The sequence below is a fragment of the Agelaius phoeniceus genome, chromosome 3, assembly GCF_051311805.1.
Source record: "Agelaius phoeniceus isolate bAgePho1 chromosome 3, bAgePho1.hap1, whole genome shotgun sequence".
NCBI lineage: Eukaryota > Metazoa > Chordata > Aves > Passeriformes > Icteridae > Agelaius > Agelaius phoeniceus.
Genome location: NC_135267.1, coordinates 32,983,605 through 33,009,153, shown reverse-complemented (window position 1 = coordinate 33,009,153; position 25,549 = coordinate 32,983,605). Strand labels below are relative to the sequence as shown.

The window sequence follows — 25,549 nt, the reverse complement described above, 5'->3', positions numbered from 1 at the left end:
GGAGTGGAGAAGTTGAGAGCTCACTGGGTTTTCCACCTCTTTCCTTTCTCACAAGATTCTCCCTGAGACATCAATGTACAAACAATCCCCCTCCCCATATTATGCTGTAACTTTCTAAGATTTGGATTTCATTTGTGCCTACATTGTCTTGCTAAATGTTTCTATAGGCCAGCTATCAGAGACTGTAGTGTGGAGATGTGTGCATGTACTTTGCATTACAGCTTAAAGGGAGAGGAATGGTGATGCAGTCGTATCATGTGCTGAGCACTTAGGAATTGACAAGTAGCAGTGGCAAGAGCAGTGAAGTGTTTTAAATCAGGAAATGCTGCCTGGATAATGAAACCATCCATCTGGGCAGGAAGCCTGTGTGACCACATGTAGGTTTAGCTTCTTAGCCATCATGTTTGCCCATGCTTGGAAGAAAAGTGAGTAATTTGATACACAGACCACAGATCCGGAAAGTCTTGTTTCTGAAGTCTTTGTCCTTTGGTAGGAATGTAGTTGCTATTTCTGAAGTATCATTGCCTCTCTCTGCAGAATCTCTCAATCTAAATGCTGTGTATTTTCTTTTTCAAAAGTAAGGTGCTGTTTTGCATGACTCCCTACACTGAAACCAGCAAGCCATTTCTTCTGAAAAAATACTGTTTAAAATTGGATGTGATAGGAAAAAAAGGAGGAAACAGTCAAGGATATAGAGGCTATAATTCTTATGCTCCTGTGACTCCTGGTATGACATAGAGTCACTGAAGTTCTCTGTGTCTCAATTTCCCATCTGTAAAATGGGGTTAAAGTACCTACCTCACAGGGGTGTTGTGAGGCTTTTTAAAATAATGTTTGTAAAGTGCTTTGAGATCCTTGGATGAAAGGTGCAATAAGAAATCAAATTATTCACTTTTTTGAGCGCAATACAAGTGCACTTCTGTCGAAATGGCTAAAGGCTTCCAGCTCTTAATAGCTGTTCTACACTACTCCACTGTAATTTCTTCCTGCCATTTGTTATATCTGCTGGGAGTTAAAAAGAACAAATTATATAATCTAGAATGTCTAAATTGTCATGATATTTCGTGGAAGAGGGCTAGAGTAATCTGATATTCTTTTTAAACTGCATTGCATATTCTTTGTCCGTGCAGCCCTAAAGTTAACATAAAAAGGATATATTATAACTTTGTGCATTCTTCACCTAAACTGGCTAGCTTATGTCTTTGTGAGACAAACTCAATCTCTTCACAAAATAAAAACCTTCAGTTTACATCACTGGTTCCAAAACTTATGCAAGGGGTAGAGTAAATCTTTTACCTCTCCAGGTTTTGCGGTCATTTAACAGACAGCCATTAAACAGCACACTGTAAAGGTAGTTACTGAGTTACAGATCAAATCTAAGGAATTGCAAAAATGTGAAATGAAAGCAAGATTAAACTTTACCCACCTGAATCAAAGAAAAGGCATGTAGTTCACCTAGAGCTGCTATTGTAACATACTTCCTAGAAGACCCTTAACTAATAAACAAACTGATTCAGTATTTAAAATTTCATTTTGATAAATGGATGATACAGGTACCTCACCAGAGCAAGCTTAGAATCCAGCTGTTATTGAGGGGATGACATGGCATACATAAATATCTTCCTCATTAAATTAACTGCTGCATGGAGGTAAGAGACATGAGTAAAATAGTTGTTAGAGAAAGGAGATGCAAAAACAGGCCAAAAATTAAAATATGAGAAATGAAACTTATTCAAATATTTTGCTTTCCCACCTCTGTCGTCTGGAATTAGTGGTTTACACTTTCTTCTCTTCCATTACCTTTTTCTTCTTCATTCTATGACTGTATGGATGGGAGAACAGAAAAGGATATAGCCAAACAAACAGAATAAAAATACTGTAGTTATAGCTTTCACCCAGCTTACCTATTCAAATGGAATTTAGATGTCTTCTGTCATATGGTAAATGATTCATATTTTGACTTTTCACTTGTGGAGGCAAGGTATAACATATTCCTCTCCTTGGTGATCATTTACAAACATATTCCCCCCTTTTAAGAAACAATCTCTGAAAATTTTAACGTTTCAAAAGTTGACCTATAATAGTCACTGCGTACCTGAGCAGTTCTCAGGATGACTTGGGAAATTTCTTTTTTTTCCTACTTTGTATTTCAGTATCATATTACAGCTAGATTTGGACTGATTTCACCAGTGTTTGTTGATATCTCATCCTAAACTTGAAGGCACTGGCAATTTTGGAGCTATGCCTTGTTGCTTCTTTAATTACTTTGATGTTCTTTTGCTGCATCTGATTGCCCATGAGTATAGTTACAAGAAGCGCTCCACAAAAGCCTCAGTTTCTATGGAACAATCTCCATGGCACCAGGTTTCATCCTTAATGTTTAAATTAATGTGGGATTTGTTTGTATAGTTTACTTTAGAAAATTATTAGTGTATTTGCTTTTCAAATAGCACAGACTATCTGTGCTATCCACTAATCTTTCATTGCTTTCTTCTATTCAGTTATTCAAGATGGACATTTTTCAAATAGGAAGTGTAAGTGGCAACCCTTACTTGAACACTGAAAATCTGATGCTCTGATACTTTAATTTTTGTGGCACTGAAAGAAAAATGTGAATTATGATGATCATGAAAAACATAGCAACTAAAATAAAACCACCTTTTATGATAAACAGATAACCCACTACTGGCTTGGAATATCTTGTGATGTAGAAATACCATACAGTCTTCCTTATTAATTATCTTTCCTCTGTATTTAAGTAGATAATATGTAAGATATAATATTTTACCATTAGAGCATTTTTTTTCTAGACATAGCCTAGTCATCAATCAGTTCAGCTGCTTAACTACAGCCTACTATCATCCCAGGATCCCTAACCACTGTGTAGAAGAAATACTATCTTGTGGCTGAAATATTAATTATTGTTCTATTTAGCTTTGTATATACAACTCTTGATTTATTATCTTGACTATTGACATAAAATCTATTTTTATCAAACACTATTTCCTATTACCAAAATGTTAGTGCACAAGCCACCTACTACCTGAAATTTCTCACTTTGATTTGTTTAACTTAAAATATGAGCCACACTTCAGAAATTGCTATGTGTTTAGATGTACTAGTGTTGAAAATACATCTAAGCTGAAAAGATGCTATCAGAAGTTAATGGATTAGCTCTTGAGCAGGTGTTAATAATCCTAGCTCTACTGGTTTCTTTCAGTTTGCACCAGCTGAAAACTGGACTAGCATGACACTGTAATGACAGATCTAGGCACTTTCTTGTCCAGTGCTGGAAAATGTTGAAATAGCCAATTATCAAAATATTAGTTAGGCAGTGTTCATTACTCCATAATTATGAACGTATGTTTTTAGACTGGGTCTAATTATGACATAACTGAGTGAACATGAGATACCAGAAGATGCTCTCTGAATGATATTCATCTGATTGAGTATGGGTATCTTTAAGGTGGGCATCAAGTCTGAGTCCCTTGTTGTCAATGAAGAGAAACAGGCACTTCTAGTGGTTATCAGTTTTATTCTCAAGTAGGTATCTTAACCAGATCAGGTGGGCTGTGTCCATAAAGTGTCTGCTTCTCTTACTGACTGAGGACAGAACCGTGGATGCAGATGTAGGTGTTGGTGTCTGCCTTGCTCATGTCTAAAGTTAGGTGAGGTGAATCTCCTCCCCAGTGCCTCTCATTGGCTCCATCTTATTAAGCCCTCCCTATGTTATTCAACCGTTACTAGACCAAAGCTGAGTAAAATGTGGTAACTCTGCACCATTCTGTTACAGTACAAATAACAGCCCTATTACACAGATATGACTATAAAATTTGGGCTAGAATATTTACTCTAAATTATATTGTGCATATAATTCCTTCTGTCCTCCTTTCATGTAACAACGCTGTTAAATCTTAACTTTTCCACAGCTGAACTGAGAGATTTTGATTTTACTGATGGATCCACTAAGTAAAATGCCATTTTAATCTTCTTCTATTTTTATTGGTCAACTAGTGTTAATTGTGTGTATGATGTTAAAAATGTGACTTTTCCTTCTTGGAGTATACTCTTTCTCTTTTGGTGAATGGCATTCATCAGTAAGAGAATAAATCCAGTAGTACTCACTCCTTTGCCATCTACCATATTTACAGGAAACACAGGAGTGAGAAAAGTTGGAAACATAGGCAATTATGTCATCTGAATAATGTGATTGTAGTAAATCCCATAAAACTGTGAATATAGAAGTGAAAGGAGAAACATAAGTATTTATGCCATAATATTCAGCAGTAGTAGCAATTAGCATTTTGATTGCCTTTTTCTTATCAGTTCTGTGAAAGAAATTCATGTGAATAGCAAATAAACAAAAATAGCCCTATGGACTATAGAGAATTCAGTTCAAATGGGTCAGCCATAGTGTTCTAAAATTGCTGTATGATTAACAATATTTGACATGCAGTTTGTTTTCTGTCCGTGCGATTGCAACAACAGTTCCAATTGTAGCCACTTTTTTCTTTTCTTTTCCTTTTTCTTTCTTTCTTTGTTTCTTTCTTTGTTTCTGTTTTTTATACAGAAGACCATCAAATGAATTGTCACAATACTCGAATAATGCAAGACACAGAAAAAGACGATAACAATAATGATGAGTATGATAATTACGATGAACTGGTGGCCAAGTCATTGTTAAATCTTGGCAAAATTGCAGAGGATGCAGCATACAGAGCCAGGACAGAATCAGAAATGAACAGCAATACATCTAATAGTCTGGAAGATGATAGTGACAAAAATGAAAATATCGGTCGAAAAAGTGAGCTGAGTTTAGATTTAGACAGTGATGTTGTTAGGGAAACAGTGGACTCCCTTAAATTATTAGCACAAGGACATGGTGTAGTGCTTTCAGAAAATATTAATGACAGAAATTATGCAGACAATACTTCACAGCAAGACAATAGGAATATGAACTTTGTAATGCTAGGAAAGCCTGTGAACAATGGACTTACAGAAAAAATAGTGGAGGAGAGTGATGAAGAGGTATGTCTCAGCAGTTTGGAGTGCTTAAGGAACCAGTGTTTTGATCTGGCTAGGAAACTCAGTGAGACAAACCCACAGGAAAGAAATCAACAGCAAAACATGAACACTCGTCAGCATGTCAGGCAAGAAGATGACTTCCAAGGAAGAACACCAGACCGGAATTACTCTGATATGATGAACCTAATGAGGCTTGAAGAACAGTTGAGCCCCAGATCTAGGACTTTTTCTAGCTGTGCCAAGGAGGATGGTTGTCACGAAAGAGACGATGATACCACCTCTATTACTTCAGATAGGTCTGAAGAAGTGTTTGATATGACAAAAGGTAACTTAACCCTGCTTGAGAAAGCAATTGCTTTGGAAACAGAGAGAGCAAAAGCCATGAGAGAAAAAATGGCAGTGGAAGCTGGAAGGAGGGATAATATGAGATCATTTGAGGAACAGTCTCCAAGACACCTTTCTGGAGATGACAGGAAGCCTAAACCAAGTGACGGCCATGTCAAAAAGCCATATTATGGTAAAGGTAATATTTCTATATACCGTATGTTATGTCATGAGAAAGTGTGAGCTAACATGTTAAGTTTTTGCATAGATTTCTGAAATGAAGTTATTAATTCCACATAATGGGAACTTTATTAAAATTGTAGTATGACATGATTGTAAAATCGCATCATGCTATGATTATAAAATGAAAGAACTCGTTCTGCAGTGTTAGAAATATGTACAGTATATCATTGGCTAAATTAAAAAAGCAACTTCTCAGGGAAACAAAAAAAGAGATCATGTTGAAAGAGGCAAAGATTTTTCTCAAGGTTTTAATATGTTTTATAGTAATAATTAAAAAAGAGAATTCTGTTGCAAACTATATTGAAGAGGGGGGGTTTATGTAGCAGATAGTCAATCAGCTATGAAGTGCATATATTACAGATTGGATTGGGTAGGTGGCATCGTGACTTATAAAATTATCATCAAATGACAGTTATTGATGAAGCCTCTCCTGTCTAAAATGTAGAATGGCCTGATAGAAATTGAACAGTATCAAAATGACCGATAACATAAGATAAGGGCAGTGACTGCACATTAATTATCTTAAGATACTAAGGTAATGGAAAGCATTTGCTATGCAAGGCATGGTGTGGCCTGGGCTGAGATCAATAGCAATTTCTTTCTTACGTGCATTCCACTTCACTGGTTTCATTCCATTGTGGAAACAGTTAAGGTGCTGCCTTGACCATAATTCAATACAAGAGAAACAAAAAAAAAAAAAACCAATAAAAACCAAACCAAACAAAAAAAATCACAACAGACTAAAGGTTACCTTTAGAATGCCTTTTAATTTGCAGGATAATCATGGTGATGGTGTGTTTATCTTATGACACCCCTCTTTAACGTGTTTACATCTGTACATGTAGGGCCATGTTGTATTAAGTGTTCAATACCTTCTGAGATTCACTAAACACCCTTGATTCCCATTGACTTTAGTGGAAGTTGAGGATGTGGTATTTCTTGGGAGACGCTAAACAGGGACTAAGTTTATCTTATATTTGTTGCAAAAATATTTGGTTTGCTTTCTACAATTAAAATGGTGGGCATTTTTCTCTTTTTTTATAAATCTCTGTTTTGAAAAAGTAATCTGCCTGTGACATTCATGTAGGCAGACATCTTGATCCAAGAAAGTTTTGGTCATTTTTCACAAGTCTTAAACAAAAGTAATGATCAGTCTTTTAGAAAAGCATGTAAATTACTGATGTCAAACACTGCTGCAATGTATTTTAGTGAAGGTTTGTTTGTTCTAACCACAAATATATGGTCTAGTGTATGCTCTAGTAACTTCGGGTATTTGGGGAAGACAACTTTATTTAGTTAGTGTGTTACTGCATAGCCATGTGGATGTTGTGCTAAATGTTGTTCACATATGACCTATTATGGATGCATTTCCCTGTGAGTATGTGTCTCCAAAAACACAGAAAACATGGCAAACAAAAATTAATTTAGAACAGTTTTTAAATTCTGGTATTGTTCAGTCTTTCCAGTCTATATGTAGCTGGGAAAACCTTTTTGCATATAGGCCTGCTGTCTCCGAAGAGCCTATATTATTTCTGACAGTGAGAAATGTATGGATATCCTATTTCAGTAAATTCTTTAGCTTCTTTGAACCATCCTATTTCTTGGGAGCTGCAGGCTGAATTGGTAATAGGTCCAAGACTCACCAGGGACTAAATACTGTGGGAGTTTGGACCATGAAATTTTGCGGAGTGTATAATTCTTGACCTTTTTAATATAAAAAGAAAAATATTTCCCTTATTTAAAACAAAACATAACAAAACACAAAAAAAAAAAAAAAAAAAAAAACCAACCAAAAAAACCCAACAAAAAAACTTCAACAAAAAAAACCCAAACCAAACCCAAACAACAAACCTGTGGGAAACATTCTGGTAGTTGTTGAGAGAAGAAGCTTGAAGTAAGACAGTTGCTTATATCATTTGTCCTCCAGTCACGTGTTATCTTCCAAATAATGCTGGAAGAGATGCCTTCAGAGATATATGGTATAGTTAGGTGGAAGCTTTCTTGGGAGCACAGGTTTGCAGTGAGAACTGCCTCTTGGGTTCAAAGATCACTGAAACAACTATTAAGGGACCACTAACCATTTCCCCCCTGCCATTTTAAGCTTTCTAAACAGGTTTTCTTCTGAAATTTATGCATTTTGAAACCTTTTAAAGTCCTTTGACACCCTTCACTCAGGAAATACTTCCATTGTGGCAAGGAGTGAGAAAAGGTTGCAGAGTTCAGTAAAACTGCAATATCTCTCCCAAATAGCAGAAGAGGATTAACAGAACAGTATCCATTGTTTTGTAAAAAGTTATGAAAAGTTTACTCAAATGTCTTCCATTAAAAGCAATGGGAAATTGTGCAAGTGCAATTTTATGCAAGTTTTGAAATCATTAAGAGTAGTATACAGCATCTTTTCTGACTCATTAGACCATAAAGGCTCTAAGGCTCTGATATGTGCTATAACTTTATGATGTAGACTTGAATGCAGAGCAGGATTTGCTTGATGCTGTAGGATGCAAGTGTCTAGATCCTCGGCTGCTCTAAATTACAATACCTTCACTGACTTTGGTGGAGTTCTAACAATGTCGAGTAGCTAAAGTTCCTCTAGTTTAAAGTCTCTAAAAAGCCATTATGGTCTATTATAATCATCTACATTTTTTGCAGTCCTTGAATATTGTTATATTTACATAATTTATATTTCATTTACATTATCTATTCACTTATCTAATACTTTTACACATCCCAAAGTACTTGACTTGATGAGTTGCTTAGAGTTGTGTATGTATGTAGCTGTGGGCTTGCTGTTCTAGTGGTCTCAGCACAGGCCTATCTGGCAGGAATTCAAATCCCTCCTCTGACATTTGCTCCTTCTGTGGCCTTGGGTTTAACTTCTTGATCTCTTTCTTCAATTTCTTGATGTATGAGATTATGGTCTTTCCAGAAGTGTTGTGATAACTGTATAGCACATTGGAGATAGATTTATATGTTTATTTGTTGTTAAAGAGCATGAAACAAAGATCTGTGTTCTACGGTCCATATGCAAGTTAAGTAAAATAAAACCATCATAATTAGGAGTTCTATTTGCAAAATATAAGGTTTAAGTATGGTATTATATTTTAAGAATGGGTTTAAAACATGGAGAGTCATTACAAGGAGCTAAAGATTTTCTGTAAAATGAAGCTGTTTTGGAAGAACTTAAAAAGTAAAAGTATATATAAAGCATACCAGAAGGAAATCAGAGAAAGATCGAGTACAAAACAGAATGTGAACTCTGGATTTTATTGATTCATGATGAAAAGAATGGGTTGTCCATGAAGTTCCACAAGTACTGAAATTTCCCCCTATTGTACTGAGGGTTCTGTTTGTTGAAGCTGGGATGGAATTTAATGTAAAAAAGGCTTACTGCAAAACAAGTAGCAAAATCTTATTTTACAGAGATGAAAGCATAAATACTGAAGCAGAGAAATTACAAGAGCAACATAAAATTATTAAATGAGGGTAGTTCAGATTGGGTGCTGAAAGGAATGGTGGACTAAAAAAGATGTTGGTGATCTTGAGCCAAAACTGGAGCAGTTTGAATATCCTGAATTTTTACCCTTTAATACTGATATGAAAATCAGCAATAATGTCCAAAACCTGGCAACTATGGTCAAGATGATAAGATGTAATTTGTATCATGTGCTTGTCTGGAAGAATAGATGTTCTACACATGTTCTGTTAAAAGAAATAAGCAGATAAAGTTATGTGAGAAATTTCTAAATCAGGTTAATGACACCAGTATTCCATTACATCATTGGCAGAAAACTTTATTTTGTGGAAAAAATGTCTAGTTAGACTTTTCTTTGATTTGTAGGCAGAAGTACCAACAACATTCTAAAAGGTCATTAACCTTTCAAGCATATGAATATTCAAATGTTACATATGCATGTTGGTAATGGCCTAGATTTACACGCAAGCGATACTTTCAGTAATTCTGATTACAATGTTTACTCCACCATAATTTATTGAAGATCAAGGAATATTTATGTAATTTTACCACTTTGTAAGGAATTTAAAGAAAACAAAAGTAATTTCCTCATTGTGCCTTGGAAAAGGGATTTTTGTGGAGTCATTATGCTGAACAGCTGGGTTTGCTACTCTCAGGACATTGAACGGCTATGACAGTACATTTGCAGACCTTAACACATGAGGCAAATAAGAATGTAAAGAAGGGAAACTCCAACTAAACAGTTTCCAAATGACCTTTCACCCTTGAGCTAATGCTTGCCAGCAGAACATTGATTGACAATGGTACGGCTTTGCTATAAAAAGGTCATTTTCCAATCACTGTGAATGGATTTTGCCGTGATCATGGGAGCCTGCAGTCTGAGAAGATAACAGGATAAAAGTGACAGAACTGTGATAAGAAGTAGAAGGGGTTTTTTTCCAGTTTTCATAATAACATTTACCAAAGAGTAAATGACATGATTAAATGAACCTTCTTACAGAAATGTGAAAAGACTCATTCACTTGACACATTTGTTGTAAATTATAGATCCCTCAAGAACAGAAAAGAAAGAGAGCAAATGTCCTACCCCTGGGTGTGATGGAACTGGCCATGTAACGGGGCTTTACCCCCATCACCGCAGTTTGTCAGGATGCCCACACAAAGATAGGGTCCCTCCAGAAAGTAAGTTCACATTCTTTCATGGAAACTGGGGATAAAACAACAAAAACTTTTCTAGCATGCTTTTTAAACCTTTTATTTAAAAAATTAATTTCATTTTTCAGTATGGTTTGTCTCAAGTTAGTCAACTGTTCTGTGTTATACTTTTTCCTTTATTCCATCATTTCCATTCTTTACTAACTTTACACTAAAAGAACAACTTTTAAAGCTGTATTCTTTGATTTTTAGAATCCTAGGTTATTTTTTAATAGACATATTTAGTCAACAGAGAAAAAGGTTTCCAGAAGATGTGCACTGCTTTTGCTTCTGCGTGCTAATGTCACATCAACTGTCCATATTGTCTTGTACAGGAATAATTATTCCTGAAAAACTTGCAACCCCTTTCTGTTGTTATTGTTGTGTCTGAAACATAATTTATATTAAACTAGTGCATATTATAAAAAATAAGAATTTGGCTGTTTACTTAGCTACAGAACTCAGGATTTTGAGCAAACAACCCCTCTCAGTCACATGGGTGGAACTTCCTGCCATGTCAGCAAATTTTGTGCATAGGAAGTTCACCCATATGAGCTCATGGACACCCACCTAAAGGCAGAGTGCTTCTTTTCTGGAAGTCACCTCCTTGTCTGGTGAAATCAGCATAGTTCTGTTGAAGCTAATTACTCTGTGCTGGTTTTCATCAGGACGTGTCTAGCTAAGATCCAATTATCTTTCACACCAGTTTCAAAATGGAGTTGTGGATTCCATTCCATATAGACCTAAAATCCTCACTGTCCATTAGCACTTCTAGACTTAACCTCAATGAATTTGCAACAGCCTTAAGGAAGTGTTGTAAAGATGGTTAGAACTAAAATGGTCCCCAGTTTCCAAAGGAAAGTAGATTCTGATGGACAGGAAAACAGAAGTAGATTAGCACTGCAAGAGTGGCAGACATAACAAGTCTCCTCTTTCCTGGTACAGTGGCTTCTTCCAGAAGTAAAGTAATGAGGAAGTGCTTTAGGAAACTTTGCTGTAGTTTGGTTGGTCTCTGAATACAGTAGAAAAAATAAAGTAATTTCTCTGCTTTCCAAGACCGTGTAATTTTCTGAAACACAAATATTTATTCAGTTGCTCAAAGTTCTATCATTTTTTCAAATGGTAAATAAAAAGCTCTTTAGAAGACTTTGCAAATCAAAGAAGAATATAGCTTTAAACTGTTTGCATGCTCTTGTACCTACTAAAATGACAAAGGTGAGCTCATCTTTTTTTTTTTTCCTGTGATGTTGGCCTTGTGAAGCATGTTTCAACAACAGCTTTAAATATTAGGAATTTCAGAGTGAAGCTTTTGCATCTATACACATTTTATCACACTGATGATGGGGTGATGATGATGATGGTTATCTTTTAATGAGTATACATGGTCTAATTCTCAAGTCTCTGAACAGCTTTTATTCAGTTCTTAACTCAGTAAACGTATCTAATGATTTTATTAGATTTTTTTTTTTTTTTGAGTGAGAACTAAATACAGGCTTCCAGACCACTTCTTGTGTGAGAAAATGAGAACTTCAAAAGGGCTGGCTAGCCTTTTTCCCATTGAGTGATGTACTGCTATCCAGCTCTGAGACATGGATTCAGATATGCCTCATGTCATAAAAAACTCTTCAGTGTTCCCAAAAAGTTCTTGATAATTTGGCCCTTCATAGCATGAGCTTTATGATTTAGAGGGGTACTGCTCTGAGCAGCCTTGGAGTAAGTTTTCCATCCAGCTTGCAGTGGATGCAGATGTAAATCAGTTTACTTGCTTAAGCTTGTACCACTTATTTCTTTTTTACATTTTTTTTCTGCCATCCCTCAATTTTTAAGTACTTAATTTTGGTTCTTAGTATTTTGAAAAAAAAATATCACATTTGTAGAGAACACAAGTGAAAAGTAGAGCATCCATTCTGCTCGCTATGTAGATATGAATGATATATCTATGTGGAAGTGAGCAGAACTGGCCCCTAGCTCAATCAGGCTGCCTTGTAGTTAGGGTTAAATTCTGTTCAGGGTTGTACTGAGGTGTGTTTCAAATAATTCAATGTTCTACCAGTATAACTTGAGAGCAGATTTTTTGCTCATGAGTTTGATGCTGTGTTTATAAAGCTATGTATTAAGAATACATACATTTCCTGAAAGAGTTTTCCAGTCTGTAATTTTGTTTTTGTATGGTTGCTAGCTCCCTCTTTACTGTTGAGCTGATCTTTTCTCAGTGGTTTTGTATGAAGAAGATGTTGGGCGTCTTCTGCTTCACTGTTGCACCAGAGATGCATTTGTTTATAGGTTCTGTAACCTCCATAACTTTCACTGTTGCCCTGTGTTAATGAGCATAGGGTCACAATACTTAGTTTCCTCATCAGGCTTTATTGGCTATGTGTGTCACGTGTATTTTGAGGAATGCTGGTTGTTAATGAATCCTGCTTTGTTTTAAAATGGTTTCATATATACTGGGATTTGATTTTTTTTTCTTGTTTTCATACTCTGCTGTTTTCTCTTACTCTCCTTGTCAAGTTCTTGCCATGCATGAAAATGTTCTTAAGTGTCCTACACCAGGCTGCACAGGCCGGGGCCACGTAAATAGCAACAGGAATTCCCACCGAAGGTAAGGATGCCGTCGCTGGACACCAATCTAGAGGGAACAGTGCCTCCCAACTGCAGCCCTTCTAGCAGTCCATTGGTGGGGGGGAGTGAGTGTGTGTCGTTGTTCTGTTCTGAGGATTGACAGATGGTGCTTCGTGTGCTTTATCCATTTTAAGGAGTAACATTTATTCATGTAATTTCTGAGGAGAACGAGTGTGTTTGCTGGAGTATGGATGAATTGATCCACGGAAGACATTTTAAGCATCCTTAGCTTTTCGAGTGGACTTTTTTTTTCTTTTTGTTTTGATATTTGCTGAACAGCAGTTATACAAAACAAGTGGTATGACTGCTCATGGGTGTGTGGCAGGGAGAAAGAAGATTTTTTTCAGCATCGTCAGGACTAGGACAGAGTTCTTGTTCTCACACTTCACTCTCCTCGGAGATTTTTTTCTAGTGCATGAAAAAAAACCCACTCTAATCCTAAATTATTGGGGTTTTTTTAATACACAAGAAGCAGCATTTTAAATACACAGCTGTTAGCTTTCTTACTGACCACAGTCTTAACCCATAAGTACTTATTCAGCTAAAATTGAATGAGAATCTTGGCTGTTTAAGAAACATTAAGAACATGTCTCATTACATTTAAAAATGAAAAGGCAGAAATAATAGAAGTTAGTATTCTAGTGAAAAAAACGATCAAGGAAAAAAGCAACTTTTCCATAGCTTCCTAAGATTAGTTATAGATTCTTAGAGAAGAGATGCTACTGCAAATTAAATTCTGTCAAACAAATTTTGAAAACGTCACTTTAGTGTTCTGCATGTCACAATTTTCCCACAGAAAAAGAATAAAATCTTGCCTATTCCTTTATAATTTTAAAAAGCCAGAAAATTTAAGAGGATAAGAGGGTAAAAGGAACTGTGCAATGTTCCTGTTATTTAATTCCTTTTTCCTGTTAATTGTAGCATGAAGGCTTAAGGGAGTACAGGCACTGGACATTCAGTCTTACCAAGCCCCTCATATCAGCTGCATTTCCCCCAGAAGACTCTTGTGGGTACCAGCCTGCCTGCAATAAGCTCTGCTATCCCTTCTCTGCAGTGATGCTGCCAGTAGATGCAGCAGAAACCTCTGAGAAGGCTTTATGGGAATTACTGCTGCTTGAAGCAGCATTCACTTCTGGCTGAATATCCACTAGAATACTTGAGGTGTCTGAGAAAGAGCATGTCAGTGGAGTGCAGCTGCCCCCTGGCAGGGCTCCAGAGCTGCACAGAGCTCCCTCACCCTCTGCAGAACTAGGGCAGTGAGGGCGGGCAGGGGGGAGCACTCTGCAGTCTGTGCTTACCTCTTTCTGCAGCTTTTGGGGCATTTTTCTCTACTTCACTTTTTTTTTCTTTTTTTTCCCACTTATTTCCTGTAAAGAAGGGAACATCTGGGAATGCTCTGATTTGCCTTTCACTTTAATTTCTATTCCTGTGGAGAGCACAGAGAGCTTCGGTCACATAAGCATGCAATAGACTATGACAAGGAAAGGAACTCCTCCATTGTCAGGTCACAGTGTTTTACAGCTTCACTAAGAGCACCATCTGCTGGCATCAATATATTTATTTTTCTCAGTTCTAAATCTTCCATAAGAATCAGGCTTATTATTGCCACTTCAATAATAGTTCAGCATTAGCAAATTTAATTGAATTTCCAGTGCAGACATGCTTTTCATTTTACATCATCTACTATTAGAAAGAATACTTTAGTGGCTGAAATTCATGAACAAACACTAACATTTGACATGTAGATTTAGCAACCCAAGGCAAAATTTTGCATCCATTTATATGCCTAGCAAAAAAGATTGGAGTTAATGGAGCTGAATGAGGTATGAAGGAGCACAAGATTAGGCCTATATGGTGTTGTCATTTAATTGTCTTCAGGAGCCATTTGATTGGCAACATTTTTAGATGCATAAAGGTCACAACTCTGCTAGCAGAGCTGCACAGTAGATTCCAGTTTATACTCTTGTCTCCTACTGGTATGTTCCCTGGCTGACATCCATGAATAATCTACCCATGTACTGTGAGAGAAGAAGAGCAGATATAAGATTTATCATGCAACTTTGAAAGCAGAAGAAAAGAAGTCTATTCTAAAGAAAATAGACATGATCAAAACATTTTGGAAACCCTTTTCCTTCAGATTCTTCCTGATGCTGGCTAAGGAGGAGAAGGAGTAATTGGATCAGTGCTATAATGTGAAACTATGCAGGACAAGACAATTAAATTTCCTTTCTGTAATTGCAGCCTCTCTGGATGTCCTATTGCTGCAGCAGAGAAACTGGCTAAAGCTCAAGAGAAGCATCAGAACTGTGATGTGTCAAAATCAAACCAGGCATCAGATCGGGTTTTAAGGTATTAGAAATCACTATAATACTTATTCTTATGCAGAATTCATCACACATTCACCTAATCTGAGAATTTATATTTATATACATTGTATATACATATATATCTCCTTTAAAGAAGAGTTAGAATTAGGGCTTCTGGATCCAATTCTCACAGTGTATTTTTCCCGCTCAGTTTTCATGGGGGAGGGTTGGTAATTATTTTGGCAAATACATGTAAAGCTGAAAAGCTCATTTTTGTCTTAGGCATTGTTTGGTGTAAAGATGACTGCTGGAGTGCAAAGTCTAAGAACAGTGTGAAAAAAGTTGGTATCTTTTGGGAATAAACTAATATTTACCGGTAAGTCTTGGTTTTTTCAGCAGGCTTTTACTAGTAAATATCAGTTTAAATTAAACCAGAAGCCCTATCTGCATTACCAAACTGGTAAACTTTTGGCAGGACACTTGGAAAAGTACCAGGTATAGCTTAGATTCCAAAATAACATCAGGCTTAGTTCTTTGTCTCTGTTCCCCCCATTCTTTGCCAGGAAGGACAGAGAGAAGAAAAAGAGACTTGTCTAAATTTTCATATGGAAGGGACCTTTAACCAATTTTATATGATTATACACCTTTCCTTCATCCATGTAGGATTCTGCATTTATCTGAAGTTGCATCCAGCTTTGTGCTATTGTCTCCTCTTTTGAGATATGTGGGTGGAAAAAATATTATTTCTAAGGAGCTGAAGTGTGAAGGATGCATGTAAAGCAATCAAACTTCTGCATGATTGTACCAGCCTTATGCTGATGATGCCCCAAAAGCTGCAGAATTTCTCCATGGATACTGCAATATCTGTGGGCTGGGATAGGTACATCCCTCCCAGCTGCCTCAAAGAGCGTGGAGGAAGTGCTGCAGCTTTAGTTCCCAGAATTTCCTACTTATCCCATAGTTCTCAGTCTTTAGCTGTCTTCTAGATTTAAGAACTGATTGGACTACTTAAAGTTTTCTACTGTATTATCAACACCATTCTTTGAATATTCTCTTAGAAGTTCATCTAATCTTGATGGTCTTTTCAAAAACCAGCATTTCCATGGAGCTGGGAACATAGAATTATGGTTCACATCTACAGAAGATTTTTCATCATTCCTGTTGACTGTGCTCTTCTTCCGCAGATTTGTTTTTATCTTAACTGCCCCTAATTCAGTTTGCACAGCTTGGCATACAACATCCCACAGAGGTTTCTTAGACAAGAGTTCTTCAAATCCCATTAGTAAAAAAACTCCACTCTTTGAGGGAATAAAACAGTTTCTCACTTGATGGAAAAAGACAGATCAAAAATGCAGAGGCTTTTACCACCGCTCATTACAGAAAAGTCACTGAAGTCAGTTGCCACAGAAGGCAACTGCTCAAAAGCAGCATCCAGTTAGCTGGCAAACTCCCTAGGATTGTTCTGCAATCTTAACTTCACTTGTGAGCTGCCTTGTGTTTCAGGTTTTATAGGCAACTCAGATAATTCTTTCATCTTGTCTCTTGCTTTCTTTTTGCCTTTAAGTCATTGAAGTATTTAAGATGAACGTGGCAGCTATTTATAATATTTGCGTGCAGGCAATTGATGGGCAGACAGAGATGTTTTAAGAGTAAATCTTGAATATTTGTCTTCATCCCAGTTTCCATCCCACCTGCATTTGAAAGTTCTTGCTTAAAAAGAAACCAAATTCATAGGACTTCTATTCAGCTGAAATTTTGGATTTGCACCAAACGTTCAGGATCTGAATTGCAGGTTTTTGGTTAAATATAGATTATCTTGAAACAGGATCAAACTATTATTCATATCAGCTCATTGTATAAATAAGCCCACTGTATTTTGTGAGGAAGAAGTGTCTAAAGGAATAAGCATACATAAATCAAAGGGAATAGTATGACTAATACGATTTTTGGGTGATCTTTACATAGATATCTTGAATAAATTTTATGATAATAAATTCATTCAGAAAAACATGATATAATATTTTAAACCTGTTTCTTACTATTGAGCACATTTCACTTTGTTAGTCAACATGATGATACTTCTGATCTCAACTGAAGTTATGTTCCTATGATTGTTCTTTCCATTTCCTCTGGTTATAAATGCAGCAAAGAAAAAAAAAAGAAGAAAAAAGAAGAAAAACGAAAAAAAGATATATGCTTCTTTATTCCAGCAGAAGCACCTCAGCTGTTCATCATCTTCACCTCCTGCTACATGCAGCAGGTAGACATGCAGCATTGTGCAGCAGTTGCTTCCTATGACCCAGCCATGTAACTCTTTCTTATATAGGTAGGATTTGCAGGATCTGCCTTCGTTTGCCTGCTTTGAGCTGATGACTTCTGTGCCCACATGCAGAAGATGGTGTGACAGTGGAGTTCTCTGCAGCTCTCTTTACTGGGCTTTCACAAGTTGCTCAAATGACAGAATAACATCAATCAGGGCTTCTTCTGACTGTCCTCCCTCATCCTAAATGAAAGAGATATTTAACTGAAACAGTTTTATTTTGTATTCATGCTCAGGACCTTCCTTGAGGTGTGCATCTGTGTGTCAGGACTTGCAGCTCCTGCCAGAACCTTGCATTTAAGGATGAGTAGGACCTGCAAGGCAGCAGCTCAAAGTTGACAGGGCTTCTGAGACTCTTCTCAAGATGAACATGGATTTGTATATTGAAGGATGAAACAGGAATAGTTGCATTTGAAAGCACAGAGGAAAACAGCATACAACTCTGTTGGAAGAAATATGGAGGAAACTCCATAAATTAGGTGGAGCTTCCCAATGTGCTTTTTCTTTTTGATATCTTAAGAATTCATCCAAACTTCTTCTGTCAGTCTGCTTGCCCCTCTTTAATTCACTTCCTAAAAGAAAAAAAAAATTGCTTTGTGGTGCAATTACAAGGGGAAAGGGAAACCCTGAAGTATTTTAAAACAGAACTTTAAAATACTTTTAGCTGCAGGATACATTTAGTGGCATTAGAATTAATTTTGTCTAGGCTTTGTTCAAGGAAATAAATATTGTTTGTCTGCTGAAAATAACCAAACTAAGGAAATGCAATAATATATTGCTGTCTCTTGAGTACAAGAAATAACTAAGATTTTCTAATCTGAACTATAAATTATGCACAAACATAGTAAACTGAACTGCATCTAACAAACTGTACATATCTTTAATTTCTAGGCCCATGTGCTTTGTTAAGCAATTGGAGATCCCTCAGTATGGCTACAGAAACAATGTCCCCACCACCACACCCCGCTCCAACTTGGCCAAGGAACTAGAGAAATACTCTAAGACTTCGTTTGAATATAACAGTTATGACAACCATGCCTATGGCAAGAGAGCCATAGCTCCCAAGGTGCAATCCAGGGATATATCCCCCAAAGGATATGATGGTAGGAGGTGCACACTCTTATACATGAGAGACAAGTTTGCAGTTAATCATGTTGTTGTATATGTAAACATCATACAAATAAGACATGTTTTCATGTTCATACAGTATTATGAGGAATGCTATCATATGTAAGTTATTTTAAAGGCCTTTTAAACTAAATGTTTTTATACAGTGCTTGCTTCAGGATTGTTGCACTGGCAAAAGACATCTCCAGCTATTAAGCTCATGGGATGTATTGAGATGGCAATAAAAGCTAAGTAATAGAGATAATCCTTATGTTACTGTCTGGGAGACCTGGCCTCAAGGGTCACATTAGGATTCTCATCTCCAAGCAGCAGTTCAGATAACCCAGAAAGATAACATACTTGCTTTGTGGGGATGTGGAAGTAGAAAACCTGAGCCTCATTGTGCTTCAGATATCATACTTACATACTTAAAGAGGCATTTTTGCTTATTTTGGCCTCACAAATACACTGGTTGAATTCTACATAGTTAAAGAGGCATTTTTGCTTATTTTGTCCTCACAAATACACTGGTTGAATTGTCTGGAAAACCTAACATATTTAAAATGTTCAGGAGAAGCCTGATACTACATTCAGTTCAGGAGAAGAGAAGGGATGGAATCAGTCAGGCAAGAGGTTTTTTATTAGGGGAGAAAAATGAACTACAGGATAAAGAAGGGTTGTAGCTTTTGAAGACATCAGGAATTTTTCAGAACAATACATTTATATATGCATATATATATATATATGTATATATATAAAACCCTAAAGCATACTTTTTTTTTTCTTTTTGAGTGCTAGCAGGTTTTTTTTTTTTTTGTTAAAATATGTGATACTACTCAGTGACTACTATAAGAAATATCAGGCAGGTGTCCGATTTTTTGTTTAAGAAAACAGAAAGAAACAAACTATACAGAGCAATTTATACTATTGCCTGAACACAGACTGACATTTAAAAGTAGTTAAGTGAACAAATAGAAAATTACTATGGCTCTTGCCTTCATATGTCTTATATTTTGGATATTTTCCTTTCTCATAGAATTAACAGACATATTCTTGCACTATAGCACAAAGGAAGAGGGTTGTGAAAGGAAACTTATTTTTGGTAAAAGACCTCTTTTTTTCCTCATACCTCCATCTTATTTGTCTTTATCAGAATAAGGGCTTGAACAGCATTAAAAGTAAAGCACTAACTGTAACTGTGGTTAGGAAGAATATGAGTATACGTTAGTATAAAGTAAATTAGGTATTAAATATTGCATATGTATTCTGTCTACTCCTGCAGAAAGGAAAGCATCACAGTACTGCTGGGGTTCCTGTGAAAAAGCTTATTTTCAGATCAAATTACTGATGCATAAGCAATGGATACATATTTTTCTCATTTAAGTCCCCTTTTTCAATAAATGATGACAAACTTCCCTTTTTCTCCCAAACCACCAGAATTTGAAAATACGCGTAACATTAAGCACAAGTTTACAGTGGCCTTAAATAATAAAAGGCTGTGTTGATGCAGGTCACTGTCTTTATGCACACCTATCTTCCTTTGATATAAATAGGAGTTTTTCCTGGCTATAGGACTGGGACTAGGTGGCTTCACTGCTCAGTGATGTGAGCCAGAGGGGACTGAGGGACCCTGATCCCTGTGATTCATGCTGGTGTAGCAAGCGCTGGGAGCCGCGGAAGCCCGTTAGCGCTGGAGCGGGTTGGCTGCCAGCAAAGGCTGCTCTACAGCTTTGTTCCACACTCCTGGCTGTGCTGGACACAGTGCACACCACACCTGGTTCCAAGGGATGTGTGTGCTGTTTGGCCAGATGGACCTGCCAGCATGGTCCCAGAGGTGGGGCCTGATTTGAGTTCATCTTTTCCCTGTTAGTGATTTTGATGAAACCTCTAGTATTCACATCTCTGAAATTTCAGAAGTACTTCAACATATTTGGCTTAAATTGGCTCAGGAAAATCAGTTGAATTCTTAGAATGATGAAGTGAAGTCCTGGGCACACTGAAATTGTTAAAACATTTTGCCACTGAATCTCCATGAAACAAGGATTTTGCTGACAGTTATTGTAAATAACTGAATATGAAAGAGATTTCAGGAAAAGACTCTTCATTTAAAAGAGGCCCCTCAAAAAACGCCGCAGTATTTCTAGATGGTTTTATATTTGTATATAAAAAAATTAATGATTGCTACTCAAGACTTTATGGCAGTCCACAGAGCACACCTATTATGTATGTCAGTAAAGCATGTTTATATAAAATCAGATTCAGTTCTGAAAAGTCACCCTGAAAAACTCAAAAGTACATCTAAGTTTTGGGGGGAATGTGCAGGTAAACAGTGCTTTAGTTCTGCCTGTATGAGAGAAGTAGTCTTAAGGATATGAAAAATCAATAGCTTCACATGTCAATTCTTTTTTAACTGTCAGCTACTATGGTATTTTCATCATCAGAGAAAGGGATTATATCAGTAAGTGTAGAGTTGGGAGTGGCACGAACATAAATAGCACCTTTGAATTGTTTCCTTGATATTTTTTTACAGTAAAGTTTACTAAAAAACAAACAGAAAATGTATACTTTGGATTGTTGGGTAGAGTGATCTAGTAATTCTTGAGAAATTTTTTTTGTTTTTCCTTTGAAACCAATTGCATAGTGTATTGGATGCTGGCATTATGGTACACAGCAGTAAAGACAGGCAAAGCTGGACACAGCAGGCAGTGGTGATGGCAACACTTTCAGTTGCTTAGGTGATGGCAGAAATTGTTTTCATCCCACCAATAGGTTGGGTCATACTATCAAAACACTGGAAAAATGTTATGAGTGGGATTCATCTGACCATGTTCAGAGTTTTGTAATGTTAGCACCGACAGCTGAGTTTGGCACCCCTTTCAGATTCAAGAAGGGTAGATGCTTCTCTGATTTAGTTAATCTTTTCTTGAAGTGCTTGTTTAAAACTGGTCAGGTGAATTATGGCTTGAAAGTTCCTATTTTCGTCCACTGCCTGTATAGGAAGCCTGTAATGACTAGGTCAGGTACCCGAAACTAGGTGAGATGAATCTTTTATTGTACAAGTCAGAAAAAGTGTTGAAACTGTAATTAATTTACTAAAACATTCAGTATTTAGACTATATTGGGGATGAAGGTGCCTGGGCAGAACTGAATTCCAGTCCAAGTACCTTCGTTTTGTCTTTTTCATGTTTGGGATCTCTCCCACTCCCCCATTGTTAATGCCTTTAGACTTTGAGAATGCCTTTAGACTTTAGAGAAGCCTTTAGACTTTGAGAGGTTCTTTGTAATCAGCCCCCGGGCATAATCTGATGGAGGCTCAGTTTGGGTATGCAGCTGGTTAGGCCTGTGTCTGTTTTTAACAGGGAAGGTGTTCTTCACATTTGCTTTCACTCTGGATTACAAAGCACAGATGGACTGCAGAGCTTGGTAAACCTGGTGCCATAGGGGTGGGCATTTTATCAAGCAGAACTACCTGGTATTGAAATAATGCAGCTTTCCCTTCATTAGTGAAATGATTGATTTTATTCATTATAAATCGATGATCTTTGTTTCTCTGAAAAGATTCTGTGAAATGAACAATCTGGGTTATGTGACTCATCTTCAAATGTACAGCTGCAGTAAAGTTAAATAACCATGGCCATTTCTCTACAAGTAAGTTTTGCTTAAATTATTGGTAACATGAAAGCTAATAATTGCGTAGCATGTTTATAGCACTTTACATCTTCAAAGTGTTTTGCAAGTGAATCACAACACAACTAAATTTTAGAAGCAACTTTCTGTTTATAGAGAAAATGAATTCAAGGGATAATGTAGTTTGACCAAGGCCACAGAGGAGTCCGTATCAGAGCCTGCATGAGTTTCTGGTGGTTAGTCCTATGTATAAAAGCTGCCTCTTTCCCTCCCTCTCTTTAGCACACATTCTCATATACATATATATATATATATATATAATTTCACATGTAATATGTCTCTTATGTCTGTCTAAATGTGACCTGCTATAACAGGACTAAAATTTTTTGAAAACAACAAAAGTCTTATTTGTTCCTATGATTTTTGAATGATAGCTCTAATTTGGCAAGTTCAGTGGTACAGAGTGTTTGCTGTGTTAACATAACACAGTAAAAACTGTTATTCAATTACTTGCTTCCTTAAGTATAGGAAAATTCTTGCATGTCTTGGATACTGTAACAAAGTAACAATGGATAAATGCTGAATTTTTAATGACCACCACTGACTACTATATTAATAATGAAACACTTGAGGAACAGTTCACAAATTTATTATTAGTGGATAGCCTGCTAGTGTAGTGCTACTATGTGTTCAAAACAAAAAAAAAATGTGATGAATGTTTAGCATTCACTTCACTTAAAAAAAATCACACCCTGTGCATTATGTGGCTTTCCTGAGAAAACTCCATCTGTTTTGATTTAAGTAAAACACTATTTCCTTTGCAGTAAAAATAATGCCATGATTTTTTTCAGTTCTTTAGAGAAAGGAAGATGACATAAGCTCTAGCAGAGACATTTTGCTTTCAGATTCTTCTTTTGAACCCTGTCTGCCTACCAAAGCAGCCCATGGTTCACAAATGGGCTGTGCTCATGGGAGCAGATTATTATATGTATGTCTGTTCAGACAAATACAAGAGAAGAGCCTGGCATTTAAATGGAGCCCATCATGGAAGAGCTCTGTCTAGGGCCTGACCTTTTTTGTATAGCTCTCTAATCAGCATGCTAGTTGGTTATTGTTACACTGTACTATAAGGTATGATCTCTGCAGTATACATTTCCATCTTAAGGGGAAGTAGTTGCTGTAATATGCATGGATGTATCCTCTGACCTTGACTTTTATTTTTTTTCGGAAAATACATAAACTTCTACATTTGGGAGACGAGCTCACACTTTCTTGCATTTTTACAAACACTCTTAAAACAGCTCATCTGGGAAGAGGGTTGGGGAAATAAGTGGGCTAATAGGGCTGCTTGCCCTTACTGCTGTAATACCTTTGGCTGCAAGGAGCATTACTTAAAAGCAGCAGCAGTGCTGCCTTGTGTTTAGACAGGCTGGACGTGAGCACTGTCAGTGCTTTGGCTCTTCTGTGACCACCTGTGGCTTGTGTCAGTCAGAGCGCAGCTGGGCATCACTGCAGTGGGAGCAGGGAGGGGTATTTCTGGTCCTTATCGGTTTTGTGAAGAGTTGTAGGTGCTCAGGTTGTTTAAAGGGGGAGGGGAGGATTTTTCACTTGTTCCTGTTGTTGCCATTTAAACAGCCATTGCTTCTGCCTTTGTGCAAGTCATGGTAAAACTAACACATGACCACCACCTTTTTTCTCCTATCGTGCTCCTGTCTTTGGGATGGCCAGTGCCATACTTGCCTGTGGTGTAGGAGGAAATTAAGCTTTTAGGAAGCATGAGGTGTTTGAGGAAATATGGGTGGTACTGTGGCCCAGAGGCCAAGTTCATCAGCCTTGAAGTGGGTTTGATCTCCAGTAACTCTGGGGAGTTCTAGGCCTTAAACTAACAGTTCCTCATGTAAATAGGAAAAGGTCCCATAGTGTTACATTGCCTGTCATTAATAAAAATGAATGAGCTGAGCAGATTGTACCTTTTGTCTGACTATATATGTGGGGTAAAAGCAGTGTTTCTGTGTTTTTATTGTTTTATAAATCCAGCCTGTTTGTCAGAACAATTCATGATCATGTCATGCAGATTTTTACAGGAGGTTATTTCATATGGTCTCACACATGTAGCATATAAAACTCACAGACAGAAATCAAGAAATACAGCCATCATTCTTATTGCGGGCTTTTTTTTTTGGCATTGGTTACTGTTCCTCATTATAAATTTCACCTCCAGCAGTTTGTTTTCCTCTTCACTTATGCAGAATGCTCCTTCTTTTGAGTCATCCTTGTCATATTTCTTCCCACAGCTAAACGCTACTGTAAGAATTCAAGTCCAACCAGCAGCACAACAAGCAGTTATGCCCCTAGCAGCAGCAGCAATATGAGTTGTGGTGGAGGCAGCAGTGCCAGCAGTACCTGCAGCAAGAGCAGCTTTGACTATACTCATGACATGGAGGCAGCACACATGGCTGCTACTGCTATTCTGAATCTCTCCACCCGCTGCAGGGAGATGCCTCAGAACCTCTCCACTAAGCCTCAGGATCTCTGTGCAAGGGTAAAAATTAGTAAATCTGTTTGTTGATGAAGATTTTTCTTAACTGTACTTGCTCTGTGACCCGGATTGAGAGAAAAGCTTTAATACATCTTGCCTTTTTTTCCCCTCAAAATTAACATAATCTGGTGGCTGTGCTAAAGGAGGGAGAAAAAATACCAAAAGAAAGATACAAATTGCTCACAAGTATCACAGGAAATCATGATGCTTTTATAAACTAATGATACCAATACCATGTACTCCTTTTTTAAATTTGTCTCTTACTATAATTATAAAACATGTTTGGATTGCTCAAGTGGTGCTAATTTCACTGCTGTTTGGGTATTGGTTTTTTTTGAAAGTCTGGTTCATACATTTGGCAAAAGGATTAAGATTTAACTCTGCATTTTCATTTAACAGTCACAAATGGGACCTAAGCTTGTAAGATTCAGTGCAGAGAAATCTGTGGTGCTGTATGTTATAATTTCTTGCCTGTCTGTGATACCCGAGTTCTTAAGTCAATGCATAATATATTTGAAATGCACAAATCCTTCAGTATTGGCGACTTAAAAAGTGCATAACAGTCTTGCAGAGTGACTCCTGTACTGTGTATTCATACAGCCTCAGTATATTAAAAAATGGCCATCACAGATACAAATAAAAGCTTTTGTCATTAAGCTTTCTGTATTAAGAAAAAATAGTGCACTATTAACATTCGTTAAAGATTTAGGAAATTTCATTTTTAACTTTAAAGTTTTTGCTCTGATAGCTGTTCAAAAATGAGTATTTAA

At 36.9% G+C, this 25,549-nt stretch overlaps 1 protein-coding gene across 22 annotated transcripts in view; it reads left to right on the top strand.

Annotated features, from left to right (window-relative positions):
* MYT1L (myelin transcription factor 1 like) overlaps positions 1–25,549 on the top strand; it is a 307,867-nt gene that overhangs the window by 220,497 nt on the left and 61,821 nt on the right. For 10 of the 22 annotated variants that reach the window (XM_077175026.1, XM_077175025.1, XM_077175027.1 and 7 more), the window contains 6 exons: positions 4,571–5,548; positions 10,112–10,246; positions 12,770–12,860; positions 15,122–15,229; positions 18,398–18,609; positions 24,535–24,782. In XM_077175026.1, the coding sequence (XP_077031141.1) occupies positions 4,571–5,548; positions 10,112–10,246; positions 12,770–12,860; positions 15,122–15,229; positions 18,398–18,609; positions 24,535–24,782 (1,772 nt within the window). The remainder of the gene's footprint in view (positions 1–4,570; positions 5,549–10,111; positions 10,247–12,769; positions 12,861–15,121; positions 15,230–18,397; positions 18,610–24,534; positions 24,783–25,549) is intronic. The other 12 variants (XM_077175032.1, XM_077175030.1, XM_077175040.1 and 9 more) reach the window with 5 other exon arrangements.